This window comes from Astatotilapia calliptera, chromosome 12, assembly GCF_964374335.1.
Source record: "Astatotilapia calliptera chromosome 12, fAstCal68.1, whole genome shotgun sequence".
Taxonomy (NCBI): domain Eukaryota; kingdom Metazoa; phylum Chordata; class Actinopteri; order Cichliformes; family Cichlidae; genus Astatotilapia; species Astatotilapia calliptera.
The window spans coordinates 11,858,688-11,883,618 of NC_137433.1; the positions used below are offsets into that span (position 1 = coordinate 11,858,688).

At 40.7% G+C, this 24,931-nt stretch overlaps 1 protein-coding gene across 1 annotated transcript in view; it reads right to left on the bottom strand.

The window, feature by feature from the left end:
• The window catches only part of LOC113033089 (voltage-dependent N-type calcium channel subunit alpha-1B-like), a 326,109-nt gene that overhangs the window by 234,284 nt on the left and 66,894 nt on the right, over positions 1-24,931 (bottom strand). The window contains exon 7 of the mRNA XM_080308904.1: positions 21,173-21,276. Coding sequence (XP_080165030.1) covers positions 21,173-21,276 — 104 coding nt within the window. The remainder of the gene's footprint in view (positions 1-21,172; positions 21,277-24,931) is intronic.

Here is a 24,931-nt window from a genome sequence, read left to right on the forward strand (position 1 = left end):
ATGACAAAAATGGGAATGTCTGTCCTGCAGATGGCCAAAACTGCTTTTAAATTAAAACACATTTATATGTTACATGTTGCAAAAAAACATATTATTGTGAATCATGTATTACCAGGTATGCTTTTAATAGGCATTATAAGGCACTTGTTATTACAGGATTTACACATATAAACATGTTTGATTCAACCAAATTAAGCAACCAATGCCAGATATATGTCATCTATCTTTGTTACATTCACTAGGCTAACTGCTGGCATGCTGGCTATTATTATATGTAACAACATATTTAGCAATTACATTACTGATGACCAGAGATGGGCAGTAACGCGTTACTGTAATCCGATTACTTTTTTCAAGTAACAAGTAAAGTAGGGGATTACTATTGCAAAAACGGTAATTAGATTACCATTACTTTCCTATAGGAATGCTGCGTTACTGCGTTACTAAAACCGTGGGCCTTTCTCAATATGCGTACTTATGCGTACTTGCGTTCTCGTGTACTCGTGATACGGCATCAGTCGGAGACCAAGTACTGTTGAAATTCGAAGTACGCATCAAGTCGAGAACGCGAAAAAGTCCCGGATGTGTTCTCGCTCCGCCCGTTTTATCGAGCATGCATCGGTGTTGACTTGTGGGGATTTGGTACAGCTTAATATCCCAGAATGCATTTTGTCCAAAACTCAAACGCGGCAATGGCGGACGAGCGGGGCTAAAAACTTTTAAATATTACTCCTTCTGGGTCACAAAATTATTAGTTATTTTCAAGCGAGAATGTAGCTGTGTAAACTTCAAATATCTGCTCGATTTATCGAGATATCATATATTTCGAAACGCGCTCCGACGTTTTCGCAGACGTCTGTGACCCGCCAGCTCCACAGCAGACAGCGAGGTGGAGGATTATTACAGCTGGACTCCCGGCACATCGTTTTCAACCCCCCCGCGGTCTTTCGCTACTCAGGTTAAACAAACCCCAGTAGCTGTCTATTGTATTGAGTGTCCACTAAAACAAAAATAAAAGCGTTCTAACATCTCACCTGCTTGTTTTTATTAAGGTATGTACATGTATGTACATGTACACTATTTTTATTAATAGAGATTTCACTACTGAGGTTAAACATGATATATAAGTCACTTAGATCACTTCTAAATGTTAATGTTTGGTTTATTTCAGTGTTTTATTTGTTCCTGAGTAAACCGGTTTGGCTGTGATTAAAGTTAAGCTTCATTACATATTACTCACAGTTAAATTAAGAGGGGACCGCAGTAAAAACTCCGGACCTGTGACCAATGTTCCCTCTAAGCTGCGCACGTGCGCAATTCCGCATTGCTGGCACGGTCTCTGCGCACAGAAAATCTGCATTGCGCACAAAAAAAAAATCTAACCTGAATTGAAATTAAAATTAAAACTTTAACAATTCTGTTTTGTAATGTTAGTCAGTAAGTGACTGGCTGCTCCCGTATGGGATTAGAACGATGCCACCTTATCCCATAGTTTAGCCGATGCGTATATACGCAGCGAATCAACGGCATTGACAGGCTATGACAGCGTCCTTACGTGTCGACACCGGTGTTTTAGCTAGCAAAGCGGCGTGGCTGATGTGGACTGAAGCCACGTTAACGACAACGTGTACAACCATTGGAGATGTGAGCAGGACAGACAGAACAACTGACGGAAAAAGTGTGGACTTTATACCAGTTTTTAAATTGTGTTTATAGGCCACGTAAAACCAGAGTTATGATAAAAATATCTGCAATGTTTGGTTTCCTTCCTGAATACTGTCGTTGTTTATATTTACTGCGGGAAGAAACGGTAAAAACGGCGTTTTATAAGAAAAAAGGCTTCAAAGCCTGTGAGCAAAAACAAACTCCACCCCCCTCTCCCTTTCCTATTGGTCCAAAAAAGTACCATGTCGACCAATCAAAAAATGATATGGCAATGTGGCATCTAGTTGTTAAGAAACGGGGGGAAGTTTTAGGAGTGAGGTGGTGTTTTGAGATGTGAGAGATTTGAGACGTTTAGCGCAAATATTGTGTAGTTAGTGTGTAGTGTAGTCAATAGTTTTGTTGTGTGTGTCAGAACAATGAGGCGACTGCTGAATGTTACAGGTGTTACAGCAGTGATACATCTCCTGTTGTCAGGCCTGCAGGTATCAGGCTGTTGTTCTCCTTTATCTCATAGTGGACAGAAATTATTTTTGGAGTGGCACAAATAATTTGTGTGGCATCAAATTTGATGCAGAACAGCTGATTGTTCTCTAAATAGTTTGAAATGTTTATTTAAAAACGCCTTGCCTGCGTTAAAAAAAAAATAGCTGTAAAAAACTTTGTTGTTTGCCAAACTGAGTTACTTTTTTGAAGAACTATATAATTAACTGCCCAGCATTGGTCATTATATACTATATTTTGCAGACAGATTCACAGACTCTCTCCCAGACCACAGACTCATAATACAAGTCAGAGCTTTATAAAAAAGAAAAAAAAAGAAAAAAAAAGTAGTAAGTTGTGTTTTCGAAATTGGAGTTCAAGTTATTTTTTACTTCCAATGGTGTTAACATACTACACAGGACTAGATTTTTTTTTTTTTAATTTTCATTGTAAGTGGGCCAAAGCAGTTAATTAAAAGTATTCTAACATAAATGTAAATGCTGTAATTTGATTATTTTAATAAACCATGTAACTTGGATGGATTCGATGCTGGCATGACCACAGTGCACACGTCTGCTCTCGCTCACAGTGGTCCAAGGGACCGCTCAGGGAGTTTGTGTGTTTCGCTCAGACACGTGAAAAATTAGAGGGAACATTGCCTGTGACATCATCAAGTACATGAGTCCATACTCGCGTTCTAGGCAAGTCCGTACTCCCGTGCGTTCTCGCCGAGAACGCGAGTACGTACTCGCGTACTTGAGAATTGAGAAAGGGCCTGTGATTTTTTTGCGAGAATGTCTCATGACAGTGACGTAAGCAAGTGCGACGTTCGTAATAACAGCTGTGTGCAGATCAACAATGTGATAATATATGCAGCGTTTAAAGTGTAGAAGTACTGACCTTATTTTGAGTTTGATTCCATAAAAAGTGACAAAAAAACATTAGTGTCCATTGTGCGTGGGAAGAAAACTTCTTTTTACAGCGAAAATATACCCCTAAACTTCCAAGCAAGCACCGAGTGCGCTAAGACATAATGGGAAATTCACAGAGAAACTCACGGATTCTTCCACTGACCACTGCGGCACACCTGCACCAGGGTAAACCTCCGCCTACCCTACTCCTGCTTTACTGGTGAAAATCACCGTAGTAAATAAGCACAAAAACAATTGAAACTATTCCATACCGTCACTGTCATTATATTATGCTGCTATTCATACTGTCATTATATTAATGCTGCTATCCTGTATATATTGTACATACTATTGTTTGAGTACTTACGATTGTTTTTTTGTACTTTTTATATTTTACATTTATATTTATTATTGAAACTTGCACCAAGGGAGTGGCACTCCAATTTTGTTGTACTCTGTACAATGACAATAAAGGCTATTCTATTCTATTCTAGAGCAACAGGACCGCTAGTCTTTGACTTTATTTATTTTCTGCTGTGTTTTACTTGCATCTATTTGAAAGAGTGTAAACACACACACAAAAAACATTTTATGTCGCGGAATGTGCAGAAAATAGGTTTAAATATTAAACAAATTTCTTCCAGTCAGAGAATGTTGCATATAATCAAATTTTTGCTTGATGCATAAAGTTAAAAGATTAAACGAATAAAGCAAGTTTTAAAAAGGGACTTTTCCATTTGATTACATTTTGTATGATCGAGTATGCAGAAAAAGTAGAACTGGGCTGAAAGATCTATCGCTTTATCACCTATTCAGGTTGTAAATCGTGTTTTTAAAAAGTAACTAAGTAACTAAGTAATTAATTATTTTTGAAAATAAGTAATCAGTAAAGTAACGGGATTACTTTTTTTGGAGAAGTAATCAGTAATTAGTTACTGATTACTTTTTTCAAGTAACTTGACCAACACTGCTGATGACTAAAATTAGTATTGTATGACATTATACATAAGTGAGTACCTTGAAAGTGCATCACTCAAGAGTTGTCTGCCACACTTGACGTGATACCAGGGGATACAGGAAAATGTCTATTTCACAACTGATTGGAAGTGATTTCTGGACGTTCCTGGCTGTTGTTGGGTAAAATCAGTTGAAAGTGCCATAACAATAAACTTGGGAGTGATTGCTTTAGAATCAGAATCAGAATGGGTTTTATTGCCAAATGTTGAGCAGGTTTACAACATTAGGAAATTGCTGCGGTGCTTCAGTGCAAACATGCTGTCATAAATTGCGCTTAAATAGACATGAAAAAATAAAAGTAAGAATAAGAATTAAAAGTGCTACGTAGAAAGATATATACATGAGTGCAGGTGGTGATCAGTGCCAAAACATGGAATGATGCAGTGAACACAGCGTAAGGTCATGAGTTAGTGGCGGGGACAGTCGTACGTTTATTGTTCATGTGTCCAACAGCAGAGGGGAAGAAACTGTTCTTGTGGCGAGAGGTTCTGGTGCAAATGGACCGGAGCCTCCTGCCTGAGGGGAGCAGGTCAAACAGACTGTATCCAGGGTGAGAAGGGTCAGCTGAGATCCGAGCTGCACGCCGCAGTGTCCTGGAGGTGTACAGGTCCTGCAGAGATGGGAGTCTACAGCCAATCACCTTCTCAGCAGAGCGCACAACACGCTGCAGTCTCTGTTTGTCCCTGATAGTGGCTCCAGCGTACCACACGGTGATGGAGGAGGTGAGGATGGACTCGATGATTGCGGTGTAGAATTGCATCATCGTCCGTGTTGGCAGGTTGAATTTCTTCAGCTGCCTCAGGAAGTACATCCTCTGCTGGGCTTTCTTGATGACGGAGGTGATGGTGGGCTCCCACTTCAGGTCCTGAGTGATGGTGGTACCCAGGAAGCGGAATGAGTCCACAGAGGTGATGGGGGTGTCAGTCAGGATGATGGGGGGGAGTGGGGCTGTGTGCTTCCTGAAGTCCACAGTAATCTCCACTGTCTTCTGGGCATTCAGCACCAGGTTGTTGTGGCTGCACCAGGACACCAGACGTTCAACCTCCCTCCTGTAGGCAGACTCGTCCTCGTCCGAGATGAGCCCAATAACGGTGGTGTCATCTGCAAACTTGATTAGCTTGACAGACTGGTGGGTGGAGGTGCAGCAGTTGGTGTACAGGGAGAAGAGCAGAGGAGAAAGAACGCTGTGTTCTTTCTCCCGGAGGGGAGCCGGTGCTGATGGTCCGAGAGTCCGAGACATTCTTTCCCAGCCTCACATGCTGCTTCCTGTCCGTCAGGAAGTCAGTGATCCACCGGCAGATGGGATCAGGCACATTCATCTGGGATGAGCATGAGCAGATTGCCACAGTCACCTGTAATTTTCAGAAATTATTTCCCCAGCAAGTACTATCAATCTCCAGCAACCACTCACAAGTTAGTGGTCAAATGTCAATGGACTAACTTTAACTAATGTTATCCAGAAGAAAGACAGCTTACATGCTAAAGCAGATATATTACTTAATTAAGTTATCACAACCTGGAGACAACATAAAACAACTATTTCTTGTTTTGTCCTCATGTGGAGTTTTGGGATCTATGTTGTGGTCTTGTTTATTGATATTAATGATTAGTGAGGAATCGCTGACTGCTGACACTAAATGGAGAGGAGGGACACTGAGGTATGGTATTCAGGAGAAAACTATGCTTTGGACTTCTGAGGAAAGTCTGACCCAAGTACTTCGTATAGAAATATGCCCATAGGCTATGAAAGAAAACCAAGAGTCAGGGAATGTCATTTATTATATTACAGTCTATCAAGTAAATGTAATAAATCTAAACAGATGTTATTCTTAATATAGCAACATTTCTTTGTATCGTCTTTTTTGATTTTTTGTTACAATACTTATTTGTCTCTTCTGTCCCTCAGTTTCTTCATCTCTGTAAAAACAAGCTAAGTGGAAAATGAGATATGCAGGAGAAGAAACAGAGAAGGGGAGGTCAAAAAAGAGAAGGTGGAGGTAGACAGAGAGACTTATAAAGACACAGAGAGAAAGACAGACTACTGAAATAACAGAGTGAGTCCACCCCAATTCAGCGTTGATTGGTGTCTCCCACACAGTGGAGGGGGAAGCTCTATTCTGCATTGCAGTGGCTGTCTGCATACCTTCCTGAGGTTATGTGTGTGTGTTTGTATATGTGTGTGCAGGTATGTCTAAATCTAATTTTTGTGGTTTTATATGTGTCTCTATATATCTGTCTCTCTGTGCATTACACAGAGTCTATATTAAACTTCTAAACTCATGCAGAACAAATATTTTCTTCTCTGGTAAAAAGAGGACATAAAATAAAAATTTGCATATGCATAAAAACAGACCAGACTGTCCATGAAATGCTGCTACAGTATGTATGCAGATATACATTTTGTAGGTATACTTCAGGTAATTCAGTTCAATTCATTTTTATTTATAGAGTCACCTCAAGGTGCTTTACCTTGTAAGATAAAAGCCAACAATAACACAGAGGCAACCCCAAAAATTAGACAACACCCTTTAAGCAAGCACTTGGTGACAGTGGAAAAGAAAAACTGTCTGTAGCAGAAGTAGGCTATATATGGTAGAAATATGTTCTCTCTTTCTACAGTACCCTCGCTGCATCTGAGACATGATGTTTCAAATTTTTTGAGATATTTCACAAATGCAAGAAACCATTTCACTTTTCACAGTGTTAGTAGAGGCCAAAGTATTGCCATCCAGAGTAAGTAAGCATATAGCAATGAGCTTGCCTTTCCATGATGGCTCCTCCTCTTCCTCCTCTTCCTCGGGTTTCTGCTGCCTGAGGTATTCACTGAGCGGTTGGTTGAGGCCATCTTACTGATGTATTTATGGATGTTCGTTGCCTCATCCTGGACTGTGGTACTGACGATCACTAGTCCCTGGCCTCCTGCCTTACGCTTAGCATACAGCCTCAGGGTGTTGGACTTGGGTTGAAACCCTCCATGCATGGTCAGGAACTTCCTGGTCTCGACGTCAGTGGCTTCTGTCTCCTCCTTTGGCCAGCTTATTATCCCAGCACAGTTCCTGATCATGGCAGGGCATAGGTGTTTATAGCCCAGATCTTGTTCTTACTAGGGATGGACCCATCCAATATTACATATCGGTGTCATGTTTCGGCTGTGTGGCAGGCAGGAGAGTACCCAAACGCAAACTCACGGAGACAAAACGTAACCTCAAAACACAGCTTTAATGCTGGCATAAAGCGAAACACAAAAACAGTACTAAACTAAACTGGGAAAGCTAAACATAAAGTATACCAGGAACCACGGGGAGAATCACACACAGCTATGAGGGAGACTACGACACTGACAAAGAGAAACACAGAGCCTAAATACACAGAGGGATAACGAGGGAATGAGACACAGAAGGAGGGCACAGCTGGGAGAAATCAGGACTGACGAGACTTGTTTGTTTTTGGCCCACTTTGCACCAGAGAGAAGAAGGCAGCAGCTGAACAACAGCAGCACGTTTAAAATTAATAAGCTTTTGTTAGAATTTATTTAATATTACTTTGTACACCAGGATCCTTTTCTACGTAGCTGATGGCTGGTAACTGTGCAGGGGCGGGTCTAGCAAAGTTTTGCTAGGGGGGCCGATAGGGCATTAACAGGGAAAAGGGGGATACAAAGAAATATTTTTCTTTCTTATTCTCATTTAAAATGTCTAGCTTTTAATTAATAAATATCCGAATCTTACACCCAAAGTTTTAATCTGATGAAAAAATGTATGGTCCATACTGTATATAGTAACTATTAAGTCTAATATATACCCTAGTAAGCTATAGAACTTTTTCCTTTGGGAAGGTATCATCTGTGCAGTCTGCAATTCATTTGAAGAAATATGTTGAATCTATTTAATTATTGTAGAAATAAAATTAATTTCCATGCATTTTTTTTACACGTGCATTAAAGTTTAAAATTACGTCAATTAAGCATCACAAGGCGGAGGGTGGTTCCCTATTTTTTTTGCTGGGAGTGGGCAACCCTATTAGTTAGGCTGTTTAATATTTCTACTTAGTACTCTTTAAAATACCAGAATAGGGAGGATGGTGTAGGTTTATTAAATTGATCAGTATTGCTGAACTATGAAATAGTTTGGGTGCAGTGTATTTTTTGCATACAGGTATAAGAGAATAGCTTTAGTGTTTTGTTTTTTAAAACTTGAGTATGAACTTATACAAAATGCAGCAAGATATTAAAAAACAGTTTTATTGATTAAAAAATACGGGAGTCATATCGGTTTCGGCAGATATTCAAATTTATGATATCGGTATTGGACAAAAAAAAGTGGTATCGTGCCATCTCTAGTTCTTACCATTCAGCTGACTCCTCAGGACTTGCCTGACCCTCTGGTGCGTCCGCCTTCCCTGCATGGCATCCGCAATCAGGCCTCGCCGACTTAAATATTGTACTGGGTCCTGTGTTTGGGGTTGTTGGTTGTGTGTTATGTTGAGCTGGCAGCGGGAGAGCTGCAGCTCTGGGTGTGGATGTACAGCAACAGTCAAAGTATTAATAAAGTATGCTGCAAAGCATGAACGTGCACCGGGGTCTGCTGTGGGTTTGTTACAGTAACATTGGACTCTTTTTGTTTTTTTGTTTTCCCTGTCTCATGCAGTACCATTTTCTCTTTGTTTGTTTGTTGGAGTCTGTTTTTTAAATTGAGTTCTCCTGGCTTTTCTTTGCTACGATTTCCAGGTAGGAAGTTTTGGTCTTTTCCAGTTCTTGTTTTAAGTTTTGCACTTTCAAATATTTTTTTTTCATAAAGGGCTTCACTGGTGCAGAGTTTGGTTTTGAATGGAAAGTGTTAGGGTGATTGTGATAAACGTTGTCATTGTTGTACTTAAAGTTGTGGACCTTGTTTTAAACTGCATGGTCAAAGACATTCTTTTGTTTCCATGTGTCCCTGCCTGTTGGATGGTGGGGGAGGTTATGTTGTTTAACTGCAAGCACATTCTATGTAAGGTTCTGGTTTCCATATTTAGTAAGGGATGTTTACTTCCTGCCCTTTATAGGCTCACCTATGCTTGTATATGATGGATCGTTAAAGGAGTTGAGCCATATACAGGGGTAAGGGGAGATGACCCGTTTGTGATCAGTAGGAAGTCACACACACACACACACACACACACACACACACACACACACACACACACTTTGGGGTTGGCTGGGATCAGATGAGGCGCTTTCGGCGCCGAGACCCTGATCCGACAGGCTCCCCTTGCAAGTTGAATTGCATCAATCTCTGATTGTCTTGCTTTGTTCACGGGAATAAGTCTCTGAGTCAGCGAGTCACAGTTCTTCCATTAAAAAAAAAAAAACAACACAACAAAATATTTGTTTTACAGTATAATCACTATAATACTTTCAGAAATATAAATGATTGTTTACTGGCCCCAAATGTATTCTGCAGCAGGACAGTAACCCCAAACATACAGCCAAAGTCATTAAGAACTATCTTCAGTGTAAAGAAGAACAAGAAGTACTGGAAGTGATGGTATGGCCCCAACAGAGACCTAAGCTCAACATCATCGACTGGGTCTGGGATTATATGAAGAGAAAGAAGGATGTGAAGAAACCTACATCCACAAGAGATCTGTGGTTAGTTCTCCAAGATGTCTGGAACAACATACCAGCTGAGTTCCTTCAAAAACTGTGTAGAAGTGTACCTAGAAGAATTGATGCTGTTTTGAAGGTAAAGGGTGGTCAAACAAAATATTAATTTGATTTACATTTTGCTTTTGTTCATTCACTGCAGTTTTTGATTGACAAAAACAAATGATTACCACTTTCATTTTTTGAAAGCATTCTTTGCTTACAGCATTTTTTCACACCTTCCTAAAATACATACATACATACCTACATTGCCCCCTGTGAACCACCTGTCCACCTGCTGGAGCAGTTTTATGGCCAAAACCAACTTTCACAGACAGGTAAGAGAGTGCAGATATTAACATTATTCGCATCACAGCAGATTCCTTTGTCACACAAGTCACCATTAAAACAGCACTCCCTGGCCCAATGATTACATGATGAGGACATTGTTGAAAAGATGATTCCAAGGAATTTGGTAGTGTGAAGATATTCTGGTTATTTAAAATTTGGAAAAAGAACCAACTATCCCGTTGGAGCTAATTTGCCTTTTTTTTTTAATTTGGAAAAGAGATAAATGGTAAATGGCCTGTATTTATATAGCGCTTTACTAGTCCCTAAGGACCCCAAAGCGCTTTACATATCCAGTCATCCACCCATTCACACACACATTCACACACTGGTGATGGCAAGCTACATTGTAGCCACAGCCACCCTGGGGTGCACTGACAGAGGCGAGGCTGCCGGACACTGGCGCCACCGGGCCCTCTGACCACCACCAGTAGGCAACGGGTGAAGTGTCTTGCCCAAGGACACAACGACCGAGACTGTCCAAGCCGGGGCTCGAACCGGCAACCTTCCGATTACAAGGCGAACTCCCAACTCTTGAGCCACAATCGCCCCAGATACTGTCAGCTTGGTTATACCACAAGTATAAGTTAGACAAAATGGAGATATGAAAGAGATTCTAAAAGAGATATGAAAGAGTTTCTAAAATAGATAGTTGTAGCTTCAACTTTGACTGCAGTCATAGCTCATCCCAGCTTGCCCATACTGAATGAATTGATCTGACTTCCACTGGGGGTCTCCTGCATTCTCTGAGGCTCAGATTGTGCCCTTCAGATCTTTGCTCCTCCCCTTTGTGAGTGTGGACGCTTCATCTCTTTGCTCTTGAATGCTTTGCTTCTTATATTGATTTTTATGCTGATTTTTTCCCTTTTTTCCGTGTGAGCTTACCTGCGATAACTTCTGGACACTTGTAGATCATTAGGACTAGAGTGTTCTTAACAGAAACAGCAACATTTTATGGTTACCTTGTCCTCAGCGCTCCGTGTGTCTGTGGCCTAGACACAGCTGAAGCCTGATTACAGCGTCTGGGCACCGAGCAGCCTCAATAGCCTGGAAAGGTGCTAACCGCTAGGCTAACTAGCAACAAGATGCCTTCCCTCTCCACAGATGACTACCACAGCCTCCTGCAGAAGATTGCAGTACTGGAGACAAAAATTCATCGCTTAGAAGTAAACGTGGAGGTAAATGGACTGTGTGGAAATGAAACAACCTTGCCTTTGATTCAAAACAATGGCGATGAGCAAGCTAGTACACAGCTAAGGAGCACAGATAACATGACCAAGAAAGTAGACTCTGTGCATTATTATAAATCCTCAAGTGATAATCCCCCCTTAGACTGTCTTGGTGCAAAACCAAGACATAAATCATGTCTCCTGGAAGGGGGAGGACGTATCACAGGCAGGGCACAGCGAGCTGAAATCTCTGAAACCGACTGGCCTTCACTTCCTACGAGACAGAGAAGCTCTTCTACCCCTGTATACGGTATACGGGAGGAAACAGGACTGGACAACCGTGAATAGGAAGGTTAACAACAAACCTCCAAAACAACTGAATGTGAAACTGCAGAACAGATTTGCTCCACTATCAAAGGACCCTGGATCTATATCGGACAACCATCCATCTAAAAGCAGCGAAATAAGGTCTGAAAATCTGTTGAAAAGTGAAAGGCCACAGGGAAAGCTAAAGGCTAGGCCTGAAACTCTGATTGTGGGTGACTCTGCCGTAAAGGATGTACAAAGGATGTGCGGTAAGAACACTAAAGTCCTCTGCTTTCCTAACGATATGGTCAACAACCTGAAGGAGAGAATTCTTCAAATTGCAGATGAATATCCAACTGTGACAAACATTGTCCTGCATACAGGGTCAAACGATGTGTCCAAACAACAGTCGGAGGTTCTGAAACGGGACTTTCAGAACCTCCGATAAATACTGTAAACTCTCTGAATGCAGCTGTATTCATCAGTGGACCTGTACCGCCGGTCAGAGGAGGAGACGAGAGATTCAGCAGGTTGTTTACACTGAATAAATGGCTTATATCAGCATGTGCTGACCACTCAGTGCACTTTATCGACAACTTTAATATTTTTTGGGAACGCAGGCATCTGTTCAAAGCAAATGGATTTAATTTTAACAAGTCAGGGGTGAAACTGTTCACCTCCAACTTGTTTTATTCCATACGTCATCCATCCGTGCTTGGTGCCAAGGCTGAGATAAACGAGGAGTTATCTCATAAAGAGGAACAAACAGTACTCCAAGAACAGACAAAGCCCAGCAGAAACCTTGAGGAGGAGCTCCATTTGCCCCCACCCGGGAAGAGCCTCAGAAAGGAGAGACATCCATGGCATCTGAGAAAGAGCCTCAGAAAGGAGAGACATCTAAGGCAAGAAGAGGGGTCCCTATTTGCCTCCAACTCTCTCAACAACAACACCAACGACCAGGACAAGGGACCACGACCTTCCCCAGTCCCCCAAACCCCTGACAGGCCATCACCCTCCTCCCCCTCCCTTTCTCCCTCCTCCCCACACCTGAAATTCACTGAGGAGATGATGGAGCGGGTCAATGCTGGGCTCAGATCTACCCCCCGTCCCAATCCCTTTTTGTCCCCCATAAACTCCCCACCAGAGCGGCCAAAGGTTTGCCATCGAGCCCCACCCTCAACAGAGCAATCGAAGTCACATTGCCCAGCCTCGCCCCCCTTAGTTCCTCTTCATGCCCTGTCTCCGCAGTCTGATGCGTGATGTGTGAAGGGTCCGGGCTGTGAGGATTATGGCAGTGATGACTTTTCCCAGGAGAAGCTGGGACCCTGTTTACTAGAAGGTTTTAAAATTTCTGTACTTTTAGGTGACAGGAGACATGTGGCCTGGTCAAAACACAGAGAGCTGCACTCTAAAAGATCTTTAAATATAGTAAACATACCTTGTGTGCCACAGACTGCTCCCAAACACGAGGGGACAAGTAATACCTCTAAAACACTTAAGTTGGCTTTATTAAACATTAGATCTCTAGCTGGGAAAACATTTTTAATTAATGATTTAATCACTGAGCACAGCCTTGATTTTATGTTTTTAACTGAAACTTGGTTGGACCAAAGTAACAGTGGAGCTGTTCTCATCGAGACGACCCCTCCTAACTACAGTTTTATCAGTGAGGTCAGGGCGAGCAGGAGAGGAGGAGGGGTCGCTGTCTTATTTAATGAATCATTTCAATGTAAGCAGCTATCTCCTGGAAGTTTTCAGTCTTTTGAATATGTGGCTTTACAGCTGAAGGCCCCATCCAAAGTTGTGTTTCTTAATGTTTACAGGCCTCCCAAATACTGCACAGACTTTTTTAATGACCTCAGTGAACTGCTGTCTGTGATCTGTGTTGATTTTGACTGTGTAATTATTACTGGGGATTTTAACATTCATGTGGACAACCCTCAGGACAAAGGGACTAAAGACCTGAGTAACACTCTGGGCAACTTTGGGCTGACTCAGCATGTAACAGAGGCCACACATAATAGAGGACACACTCTTGACCTACTGATCTCCAAAGGCCTGAGCATTTCAAAGGTTACTGTGTCTGATGTGGGCGTGTCTGATCATTACTGTGTTTTCTTTGAAAGTAAAATCTCAGCCCACACAAATATATCAACAACAGTGATCACAAAACGGTGTATAACTGAACACAGTAGTGCAATTTTTAACCAGGTCTTCCCATTAACACCTGACCTGTCCAGAGGGTCAGTCAATGAGCTCGTCAATAGCTTCAATGCTAACATGTTAAATGTAATGGACACTATTGCTCCCATTAAGGTGAAGGTTATCTCTGGAAGGAAAAAGTCTCCATGGAGAAACTCCACACTGGTGAAAAATGAAAAAAGAGAGTGTAGGAAAGCTGAGCGCAGATGGAGAAAAACAAACCTCCAGGTTCATTATGACATTTATAAAGAGAAACTTCACAATTATAATTTACAACTGAGGAATGCAAGGAGGTCCTACTTCTCTGACATCATCACTAAAAACAGCCATAATGCTCGGGTCTTATTTTCTACAGTTGACAGGCTAACAAACCCTCCTGTGTCAGTGGCAGCTGAACTTCATTCGACCATGGCCTGCAATGACTTTGCCAAATTCTTCACTGAAAAAATCCAAAAAATTAGACAAGCAATTGGTACATCAACAGCAGATCCAGGATATGTACTGTGTCCACCAAAAAACTGTTTAAACACCATGAAACAGTTTCACCCTATTAACAGCAAAGACCTGGAGGACATCTTAGGTCAACTGAACTCCTCCTCCTGCTGTTTAGATGTCCTGCCAACAAGTTTTTTCAAAAAGGTCTCAAAGACTTTAGAGTCAGACCTGTTACAGATCGTCAACTTTTCTTTATTATCAGGTGTGTTTCCAGAATCACTAAAAACTGCTGTAATCAAACCTATACTGAAAAAGGACAATCTTGACAAGACACAAATGAACAACTACAGGCCGATCTCAAATCTCCCGTTTTTAAGTAAGATCATTGAAAAAGCAGTTTCTCAACAGCTCAGTTACTTCTTAAAACAGAATAATTGCTACGATGCCTTCCAGTCAGGTTTTAGACAGAACCACAGCACTGAAACCGCTCTGACCAAAGTGTTCAATGACATATGTCTGAATAGAGACAGTGGAAAAATGTCAGTCTTAGTTTTACTGGATCTCAGTGCAGCATTTGATACAGTTGACCACAACATATTACTCAAACGACTGGAGAACTGGACAGGTCTTTCAGGAACTGTACTAAACTGGTTCAAAACATACGTAGAAAACAGGAAATACTTTGTATCAATAGGTAACTTCACATCTGAGCAGACAAGTATCACATGTGGAGTTCCCCAAGGTTCCATCTTGGGACCCCTTCTGTTTAACATCTACATGCTCCCACTGGCACAGATTATAAACAACAACAAAATAAACTATCACAGCTATGCAGATGACACACAAATATATATCACAATGTCACCAGGAGACCGAGGCCCTGTACAGGCTCTTGGTAAATGCATTGAGGAAATCAATGACTGGTTGTGCCACAATTTTCTCCAGCTAAACAAAAACAAAACTGAGGTAATAGTCTTTGGCGCCAAAGAAAAACGATTACAGGTCACCAGAGAACTTCAATCTATACATCTAAAAACCACAAACCAGGCGAGAAATTTGGGTGTAGTGATGGATGCAGACCTAAACTTAGAGAAACACATTAAGACAATAACAAAGTCAGCTTACTATCACCTCAAGAATATTTCAAGGATAAAAGATCTGATGTCTCAACAGGACCTGGAAAAACTAGTCCATGCATTCATCTTTAGTAGGCTTGATTACTGTAACAGCATCTTTACAGGTCTACCTAAAAAATCAGTCAGACAACTACAGCTCATTCAGAACTCTGCTGCTCGAGTCCTCACGAAGACCAAAAAAGTGGACCACATCAGTCCAGCTCTGAGGTCCTTACGCTGGCTGCCTGTCCGTCAGAGGATAGACTTTAAAGTTCTGATGCTGGCCTATAAAGCTCTGAATGGTTTAGGACCAAAATACATCAATGACCTCCTGACCCAGTATGAACCATCCAGATCCCTCAGGTCATCTGGATCCGGTCTTTTATCAGTTCCCAGAGTCAGAACCAGACACGGAGAAGCTGCATTCAGCTTTTATGCTCCTTATATCTGGAACAAACTCCCAGAAAGCCTCAGATCAGCTGAAACACTCAGTTTATTTAAATCCAGGTTGAAGACTCACCTGTTCTCAGCTGCATTTGAATAAAGCACCAAATCCACACTTTAAGCTTAAATTTCAAAACTTACATTAACTACTGATTTTATCTACTGTTCTGATTTTATCTGTTTTGATTTTATATACTGTTGTTTGTTTGTTTGTTTGTTAATTAGTTAGTTAGTTTATTTGCTTGTTTTAATCAATTTTAAATCATGCTTTTTATTTGTTCTTGTTTCTAATGTCTCTGTAAAGCACTTTGAATCACCTTGTTGTTGAATTGTGCTATACAAATAAACTTGCCTTGCCTTGCCTTTAAACAATGACAACCCCGCACGGCGATGTCAGACTGCATTCGTCACCTTCCATGTTACAAGTAACTATAAAGCTATGTGACAGTTTCTATGGCAGGAAACAGACAACATAATCATAGAGAGGAGCTATGTGTCCCTGAATGCTTTTGTCAAGCCTTTATGTCCGCTTATACAGTACCGATGTACAGGATAAGTATGTTAGGAAAATATAAAAGGATATTAACAAGAGACAATGAAATTAAATGAAAAAAAGTCTAAAAACACTCTTCTCACCTTAAAACAATGTGCACCTAACAAAGTGATTGTAATCTCCATCAAAGTTCTTACCATTTTAAAGTGTATGCCACGTCAAGAAACACTTGTATTACTTAGCTTACATCACAAAATTGTTTTTAGTGATATAATGTACAAATATGCTACTAATACTACTATACTAATACAACTACAGCTGCTGTAAATAAACAGGATAGGAATTGGCAAGCAAATTTTGCCAGTGATCACAGTACCTGGACGGGGTTCTGTTCATTTTCCTTTGTTTTTATTTCTTTGTAAACTCCAGGTAGCTGGCCATTGGCTGGAGATTGAATGTGTCGGGGCCCAAGGCTGACTGAGCCACCGCTTACATCCTGGTTCCAACTGGACAGGCTGAAATGTATTGACTTTTGTATAGTATTTTTCTCTCTCTTATTTTCTTTACTAAATGTACCTGTATATTGGGCGACCGTGGCTCAGGGGGTTGGGAAGCGTATCTGTAACCCGAAAGTCGCCGGTTCGATCCCCGGGCTCTCTGTCCTGGTCGTTGTGTCCTTGGGCAAGACACTTTACCCTACTTGCCTACTGGTGTTGGCCAGAGGGGCCGATGGCGCGATATGGCAGCCTCACTTCTGTCAGTCTGCCCCAGGGCAGCTGTGGCTACAACCGTAGCTGCCTCCACCAGTGTGTGAATGTGAGAGTGAATGAATAGTGGCATTGTAAAGCGCTTTGGGTGCCTTGAAAAGTGCTATATAAATCCAATCCATTATTATTATTTACTTGTTTGAAATAAATTAACAAACAAACAAGCAAACAAACTGGACCATGCTTGTTGTTGTTGTGTAATAAAGTAGAAGAGCTAGTTAATTATTTTAATTATTATCTTCCTTTAAAAGAACAGACCTGGTATTTATACAGGTGGAAGTCTTTTTCTTTTAATAACTTTTCTTCTGTTTAGACCAGAAATGCAGGCAAGAGGCTATATTTAGGATTTGTTTGTTTTGTTTTTTTTGTCTGTGTCCCCCTGAAGTTTTCAACCTTGAGAGATAATTAAACTTGCTTGTTTGTGACTAGAAACCACACTGTAGGAGTGGAAATGAAAGGAAATGAGCCACTGAAACATGTTTCTTTGATCAGGTTAAAAAACAAAAATGGTGTAAATGGCTTTAAGCTGCTTCAGTCACATTGTGGATATACCTAAACCTGCCTACTTTCAGAACTTACAAAACAGCAAGAATAAAAACACAAAACTAGAAAAAAGACATTAAAAAAATATCTCCATTGTGAAATAAACAAATGAATGACTCTGGCATGCTGACTTGCTGTCCAACTTAGGTAAAAAAAAGAAGTCAACACATTATAGCATTCAAATATACAGGGAGTGCAGAATTATTAGGCAAATGAGTATTTTGTCCACATCATCCTCTTCATGCATGTTGTCTTACTCCAAGCTGTATAGGCTCGAAAGCCTACTACCAATTAAGCATATTAGGTGATGTGCATCTCTGCAATGAGAAGGGGTGTGGTCTAATGACATCAACACCCTATATCAGGTGTGCATAATTATTAGGCAACGTCCTTTCCTTTGGCAAAATGGGTCAAAAGAAGGACTTGACAGGCTCAGAAAAGTCAAAAATAGTGAGATATCTTGCAGAGTCAAAATTGCAAAGCTTCTGAAGCGTGATCATCGAACAATCAAGCGTTTCATTCAAAATAGTCAACAGGGTCGCAAGAAGCGTGTGGAAAAACCAAGGCGCAAAATAACTGCCCATGAACTGGGAAAAGTCAAGCGTGCAGCTGCCAAGATGCCACTTGCCACCAGTTTGGCCATATTTCAGAGCTGCAACATCACTGGAGTGCCCAAAAGCACAAGGTGTGCAATACTCAGAGACATGGCCAAGGTAAGAAAGGCTGAAAGACGACCACCACTGAACAAGACACACAAGCTGAAATGTCAAGACTGGGCCAAGAAATATCTCAAGACTGGTTTTTCTAAGGTTTTATGGACTGATGAAATGAGAGTGAGTCTTGATGGGCCAGATGGATGGGCCCGTGGCTGGATTGGTAAAGGGCAGAGAGCTCCAGTCCGACTCAGACGCCAGCAAGGTGGAGGTGGAGTACTGGTTTGGGCTGGTATCATCAAAGATGAGCTTGTGGGGCCTTTTCGGCTTGAGGATGGAGTCAAGCTCAACTCCCAGTCCTACTGCCAGTTTCTGGAAGACACCTTCTTCAAGCAATGGTACAGGAAGAAGTCTGCATCCTTCAAGAAAAACATGATTTTCATGCAGGACAATGCTCCATCACACGCGTCCAAGTACTCCACAGCGTGGCTGGCAAGAAAGGGTATAAAAGAAGAAAAACTAATGACATGGCCTCCTTGTTGACCTGATCTGAACCCCATTGAGAACCTGTGGTCCATCATCAAATGTGAGATTTACAAGGAGGGAAAACAGTACACCTCTCTGAACAGTGTCTGGGAGGCTGTGGTTGCTGCTGCACGCAATGTTTATGGTGAACAGATCAAAACACTGACAGAATCCATGGATGGCAGGCTTTTGAGTGTCCTTGCAAAGAAAAGTGGCTATATTGGTCGCTGATTTGTTTTTGTTTTGTTTTTGAATGTCAGAAACGTATATTTGTGAATGTGGAGATGTTATATTGGTTTCACTGGTAAAAATAAATAATTGAAATGGGTATTTATTTGTTTTTTGTTAAGTTGCTTAATAATTATGCACAGTAATAGTCACCTGCACACACAGATATCCCCCTAAAATAGTTAAAACTAAAAACAAACTTAAAAACTACTTCCAAAAACATTCAGCTTTGATATTAATGAGTTTTTTGGGTTCATTGAGAACATGGTTGTTGTTCAATAATAAAATTATTCCTCAAAAATACAACTTGCCTAATAATTCTGCACTCCCTGTATACACGAATTAATGTTGAGTAAGAAAATATTCTGCCAATTACTTTGCAACAACAACAAATTACTAGGGTCTTTGAGGGACAGTCTGACTTGTTTTCAAAAAGAAACTGTGAGGTAGATTTGATAATAGGAGGGGAAAGTTTACATTAAGAGTAAGGACAGAGTCAATCCACAATGCTATGTCTTAAAAAAAATCACCTTAACTGCTGGAAGCTGGAAAATTAACATGAATGCCACTCTGTGAGTCCATCCTTAATTTGCAAGATATGTGAAGACAGTGCAAGGGGTACTGTGAGACCTGCATTCAAATGTGACACACAAGATTTCTGCACTGGCTTTTTAATACAATCAACAAATTTACTGATGAATTTTTAAATTATCTGAAAGCATAGTTCTATTCTAGTTCAGCTAGGCATCTTTAGTGTTAATGCTCATATTCAATTATGTTTTAAAGCTGTGTTACTGAAAAGAGCTTCAGAAATGAAGTTAAAAATGACATAAAGTGTAAGAGTAACAGTGCAATGTGCTCAGCATCACATATGGGAGAAGAAAAGTTGTAATCAGGAGTAACAGTCTGACAGCCTGTGTGCTCCCTGATTAAAACAATATTATTTGCTCTGTACACCATATTTGCACACATTTTGAAATCACATGCAATGCTTTTGAAGACCGTTTGAGGACTTCAACACAACTTTTTATATATATAAAACAAATCTGAATAACAGAACAGATTTTAACTATAGCTGACTTAAAATTGTGATTAATTATACTTTACAAAACTAGTGATTTATGACTCCCCCCGTTAATAAAAAAAACACAAAAAAACCCAAAACGTAAAAGCGTAAATCCTAGTATCTGTTTGTGACTGCTGTTTAGTGCTGAGAAGGCTTAGCTGTATTTGTAAATTACAATGATGTAAGAAAAATTTGCGAAAAGAATTATCAGCAAAGCTGTAAGCTGCCAAACAAAACCACCAAGCTAAAAGAAAACAACACAAATAGAGAAACTGATATTAGAGTCACACTAGGAAAAACAGTAGTTGGACGCCACAGCACAACCAAAATTAGATCCTTCAGCTGTTCAAAATCCCACTAGGCTGGCCGACATGATAAATGATGGGCAGGGCTGTGAGTACTCAGACTGTGTTTTTTTGGAACACAATATGGACAAGATCTTGGAGAAGTTCATGGCTCTGCAATATGGATAACATCTTGAAGAAGAACAACGGGAATTGAGAAACCTGGTGACCAGTGATGGACATTAGACTACTGTAAAATTGGAAGCAGTTTGTTCGCACTAACCAAATCAACTACCATCTTCATCTCATGTGCCCCCCCCCTAGTGCCAGCTGGATGCTCAAGGCAAAAGCTGACAGGAATAACAAATTCTCCTTTTTTTCTCTTCGTCTTTCCTCATGTTGTGCATTTTCCATTGTTATACCCAACCTGTCTTCCACATATGATGTTTGTGTAATGTATGTATGGTCGGAAGGGTAAGATGGCTCTGGCAAAGGTCGGCAGCCTTAACCCAATTTCCTTTGGGGTCAACCTTCAGGATCAATAAAGTTTTATTGAATTGAATTGAAAATGAATTGAATTGGTAATGCCACTGTGGTTATGTCTTTGTTATAGTCTACAGCCTTGAAAAATTCTCAACTGAAATGTAGAATTTGTATGTTTAAACACACAGGTAGACACAAATGCTTTGTGAGAACATGCCCTTTCTCAACATGGTATGACTCAAAGAATATTTAACTACTTGCAGCAATGAACCAGTACAGGTTTCTGTTTCCCCATTTTATCTTATCTTTGGCAAGCCAACAAGGTGCAGCGACTTGGTAAGATAAAGCTGGGTTCAAATATAAGGAATAGTTTTAGGAATTTTTATCTCAGACCATCCTCATAGTTTGTACTCACCCTGACAGCACACCTAGCACCAGGTTGAGCATGAAGAAAGAGCCGATGATGATGAGAGGGATGAAGTACAGCCAGTTCCACATGTTCCCTGAGGCATCATTGGCCTGAACACATAAACACATAGAAACAAAGACTAGAACTGTAAATACCACTCTGTGATTGTACTTATGGGATAAGACTGATTTATGCATGTTTTTATGTCTGCACTGTGTGTATTTTTCTTCATTTCAAGCAATCTTCTAAAAATACTAACACCAACCTATATGTTTGTTCATCTGTTAGTATTGACAGGTTTCTATGGGCTCAAATTGTGGTCATAAATATTTTATACTTGTAAATCAAATGCGTAGTTGTGAACTGAGTTTTGTAACCCTGTAAACCAAAATGTGTGAAAGTTTTCCGTTTGCTTTGTATCTATAACCAGACCTCAATGAAAAGAATTTGTAACTCGTGTTCCCAGTGAAGAAGTAGGAGCCTACCAGTCAAAAGTTTTAGAACATCCCAATTTTTCCAAGTCCCTTGAATAGGTTGACAAAGGTAAGTGGTGAACTGCCAGAGGTCAAAAAAAAGAAAGAAAAGGTAAGCTCACCCAAAACTGAAAAATAATGTACATTTCAAATTATACAAAAATGCTTTTTTTTCCCAACACAACACAAATTGGGTTAACAATTTAAAACTGTTCTGCAGCAATGGAGGTTGATCAAGCTGTGAATGCTGGCTCTAATAATTCCTACAGGTGTTCCAACTTTTCTGGATTACTTACAACCTGTCTGCATAAAAGTGTTGCATCAGTTGAACAGTATTGTAGGGCTGCACAATTAATCATTAAAAAATCGCAATCTCAATTCATACTTATGTGTGATCACATTTCTAAATGACAACAATAACAAAAAAAAAAAAAAGTGACGATTGTACGGCATTTTGATCCGGGACATAATCTGCAAGAAAACAAGCGCTCACTCTTCCTGCTCAACAAATGACAAGGGCGGAGCCTTATACCACGTGATTCAGAAGCCAGCTGGCAGGAAAAAACAACGGAGAGCACGTGAGAGAAACTGCCTGAGGGGAGAAAACACAGTGAGCGCAGAGGAAAAGCTCACTGATGGCAGTGAGAATGAAAACCCAACTGTAAAATTAATTCCAAGAAAAGGTTCTCATTCCCCTGTGTGGAAGTTTTTTGGTTTTATAGAAGACAATGAGAGTCAAAATTATATCATTTGCAAGCTGTGTTTTGCCATAGTAGCAGCACCACAAGCTAACACTACGAATTTGTATAACCACCTTAAATGTCACCATAAAGTGCAATATGACAAAGCTGTAAAGGCCAAGAAAGTGACAGGAGAAAATCCGTCCCAGTCAACCACCCAAACATCAATAATGGGAACCTTATACAGCGCTTCCCCATACCCGTTGAACTCCCGCAGGCACAAAGAAATTACGGAAGCTATCACTTATCACCTGGCTAAAGATATGGCTCCCATCAACACTGTGCAAAACGAGGGATTTAGGAAAATGCTACACAGTGCCGTCCTGCAACTATTTTTCAAATGTTGCACTACCTGGTCTATACACGCAGTGTCGAGCAACGGTGGAGACGGAATTACAAGCAGTACAACATTTTGAAAAAAAATAAAGCCTCCGGAACGATCTCTACCGCCATCGGAGCCATTTTCTGGTGAGTTCCACAAGTGTGCTGGTTTCCTAACACAGATCACGTTGCCTTTTAGGCAGCTGCGGCAGAATTATGAAAGTGATGGAGCAAAAATTGCCTTTTTTGTTCAGTTACTCCGCGGTCAAGCCTTAAACTGGGCTCAAACTTTCTCTCAAAGTTTATAAGTGTGTTTGAAAGGGGCACCGGAGCAGAAACAGCGGGTCACTGTTTGCTGAACTTAAAACAAGGAAGACGGTGTATGGCGGACTTCTCTGAGGAGTTTTGGACACTGGCTGAGGAGACTGGATGGGGGCAGCCCACGTTGATAAGTACTTTATTAAACTGTCATGGTCCTGGGTCATTTTGACCCAGTGTTCTTAGTTTTCCTGTAGTTTTGTATTTTGTTCCTTATGTCCATTGGATTGTTTGGTTTGGTATTTGGATTCCCCCTGTGTCCATGCTTTTATTGTGGTGTTTGTTCTGGTACCGTGTTCCCGTCCTTTGTGTTCTGTGTTCTCGTCATCCCCTCGTATTCATCCTTGTTCTCTGCCTCTCTCTCTCTGTGCTCATCTCTGTGTACTGTGTTGTGTTTAAGGTCCACATCTTGGTGTCAGTATTTTCAGTTTCGTGTCCTCCCTGCTCGGTCATGAGTAATTGTCTTCAGCTGTGTTCCCCGTGTGTTCCCACTTCCCTCGTTACCTTCTTGTATTTATGTCAGAGTGTCCCTTTGTTCTGTGTTGCGTCGTCCCTCTAGGTTGTGTGCATTTCCCGTGTCTTCCCAGCGCCTCAGCTTTAGTTGCTCCCAGTATAGTTTTTGTATGACTTCTTATCAGAGGTGTGGACTCGAGTCACATGACTTGGACTCGAGTCAGACTCGAGTCATTAATTTTATGACTTTAGACTTGACTTGAAAAAATGTTCTAAGACTTGTGACTTGACTTGGACTTTTACACCAATGACCTGGGACTTGAATTGGACTTGAACCGGTTTACTTGAAAAGACTTGATATTTCACCCCAAATATAAAATTTAACATGCATATTATATAGAGATTGAAAATGTGACGTCATTCAGGGGTAAAACCGCAAAGGATTCTGGGAACTCGTGGCAAGAGGTACTAGCGCACGCAGGCTTTCAATTGAAATCAGTCACACAGCGATAAAAACAGAAACACACAAATGGCAAGAAGCTGTTGAATTATTAACTGCAATAGCCGGTCGCATGACAGCCACGGAAAGCCAACGGGTAAAGAGATCGGTTGTTATCAGATTATGTCGTTGAAGAGAAATTGTTCGAGCCATGTTTCCGAAGTAACAAAGAGGCGACGGATGGCCTGGATTGCAGCCATTCAAAGACCAAATATAACGTCCCAGAACACTCCAGCTCACAGGTTAGTCTGCTCCAAGCATTCCCACAAAGGCAAGTCTTCTGTTGTAGTTAATGCGCCATTTTCATAACATAATTGGTGATATAGGTTACAAGCAAGTCTGGCGCTGAACAGAAATTGTCGCGCTATGCTCCTGTGTTTATTGTGCATAAATAGTGAATTATCCTGACACAATATTGCGTTTCGCTTCTGTTATTATGGTACATTGACAAAAACATATACTTTTATTCACAGGATAAAACAGTTTTTTTGTATCACTAATTGCCCAGTACGATTACAGCATACAGTATTATTGTCACTGCTACATTTCTGTAACGCGTACCAGAAATTATTTCCACTGCTAATTAATTACCGTTGAGCGTAAAGGTCCTATTAATAAACGGTTAACGAATGTGTATTTATGATGACGATTTGTGAGACTGGTAAACTTACCTTTGTTCATACGATGGTCTTTCGTTCTACACGGTGCATTTCAAGGTCCTGTACCCATCCGTCGGTAAACTGTACCTGGGCTTGTTGCAGTGACCTGAAGTTACTAAACTTCATGAGTGTGTGCACTCACTCCAAGAACCGTATAATTATAAATATGCATATAAATATGCTACAATGAGATAGCTGACTTCATCTAACTAGCAAATGTTGTCCAGGCTACGTTGGTGATGCAGTTTTTTTTAATATGTATGATATTTTTGTCATGCAATTTTAAAGCCGGTCCTACAACC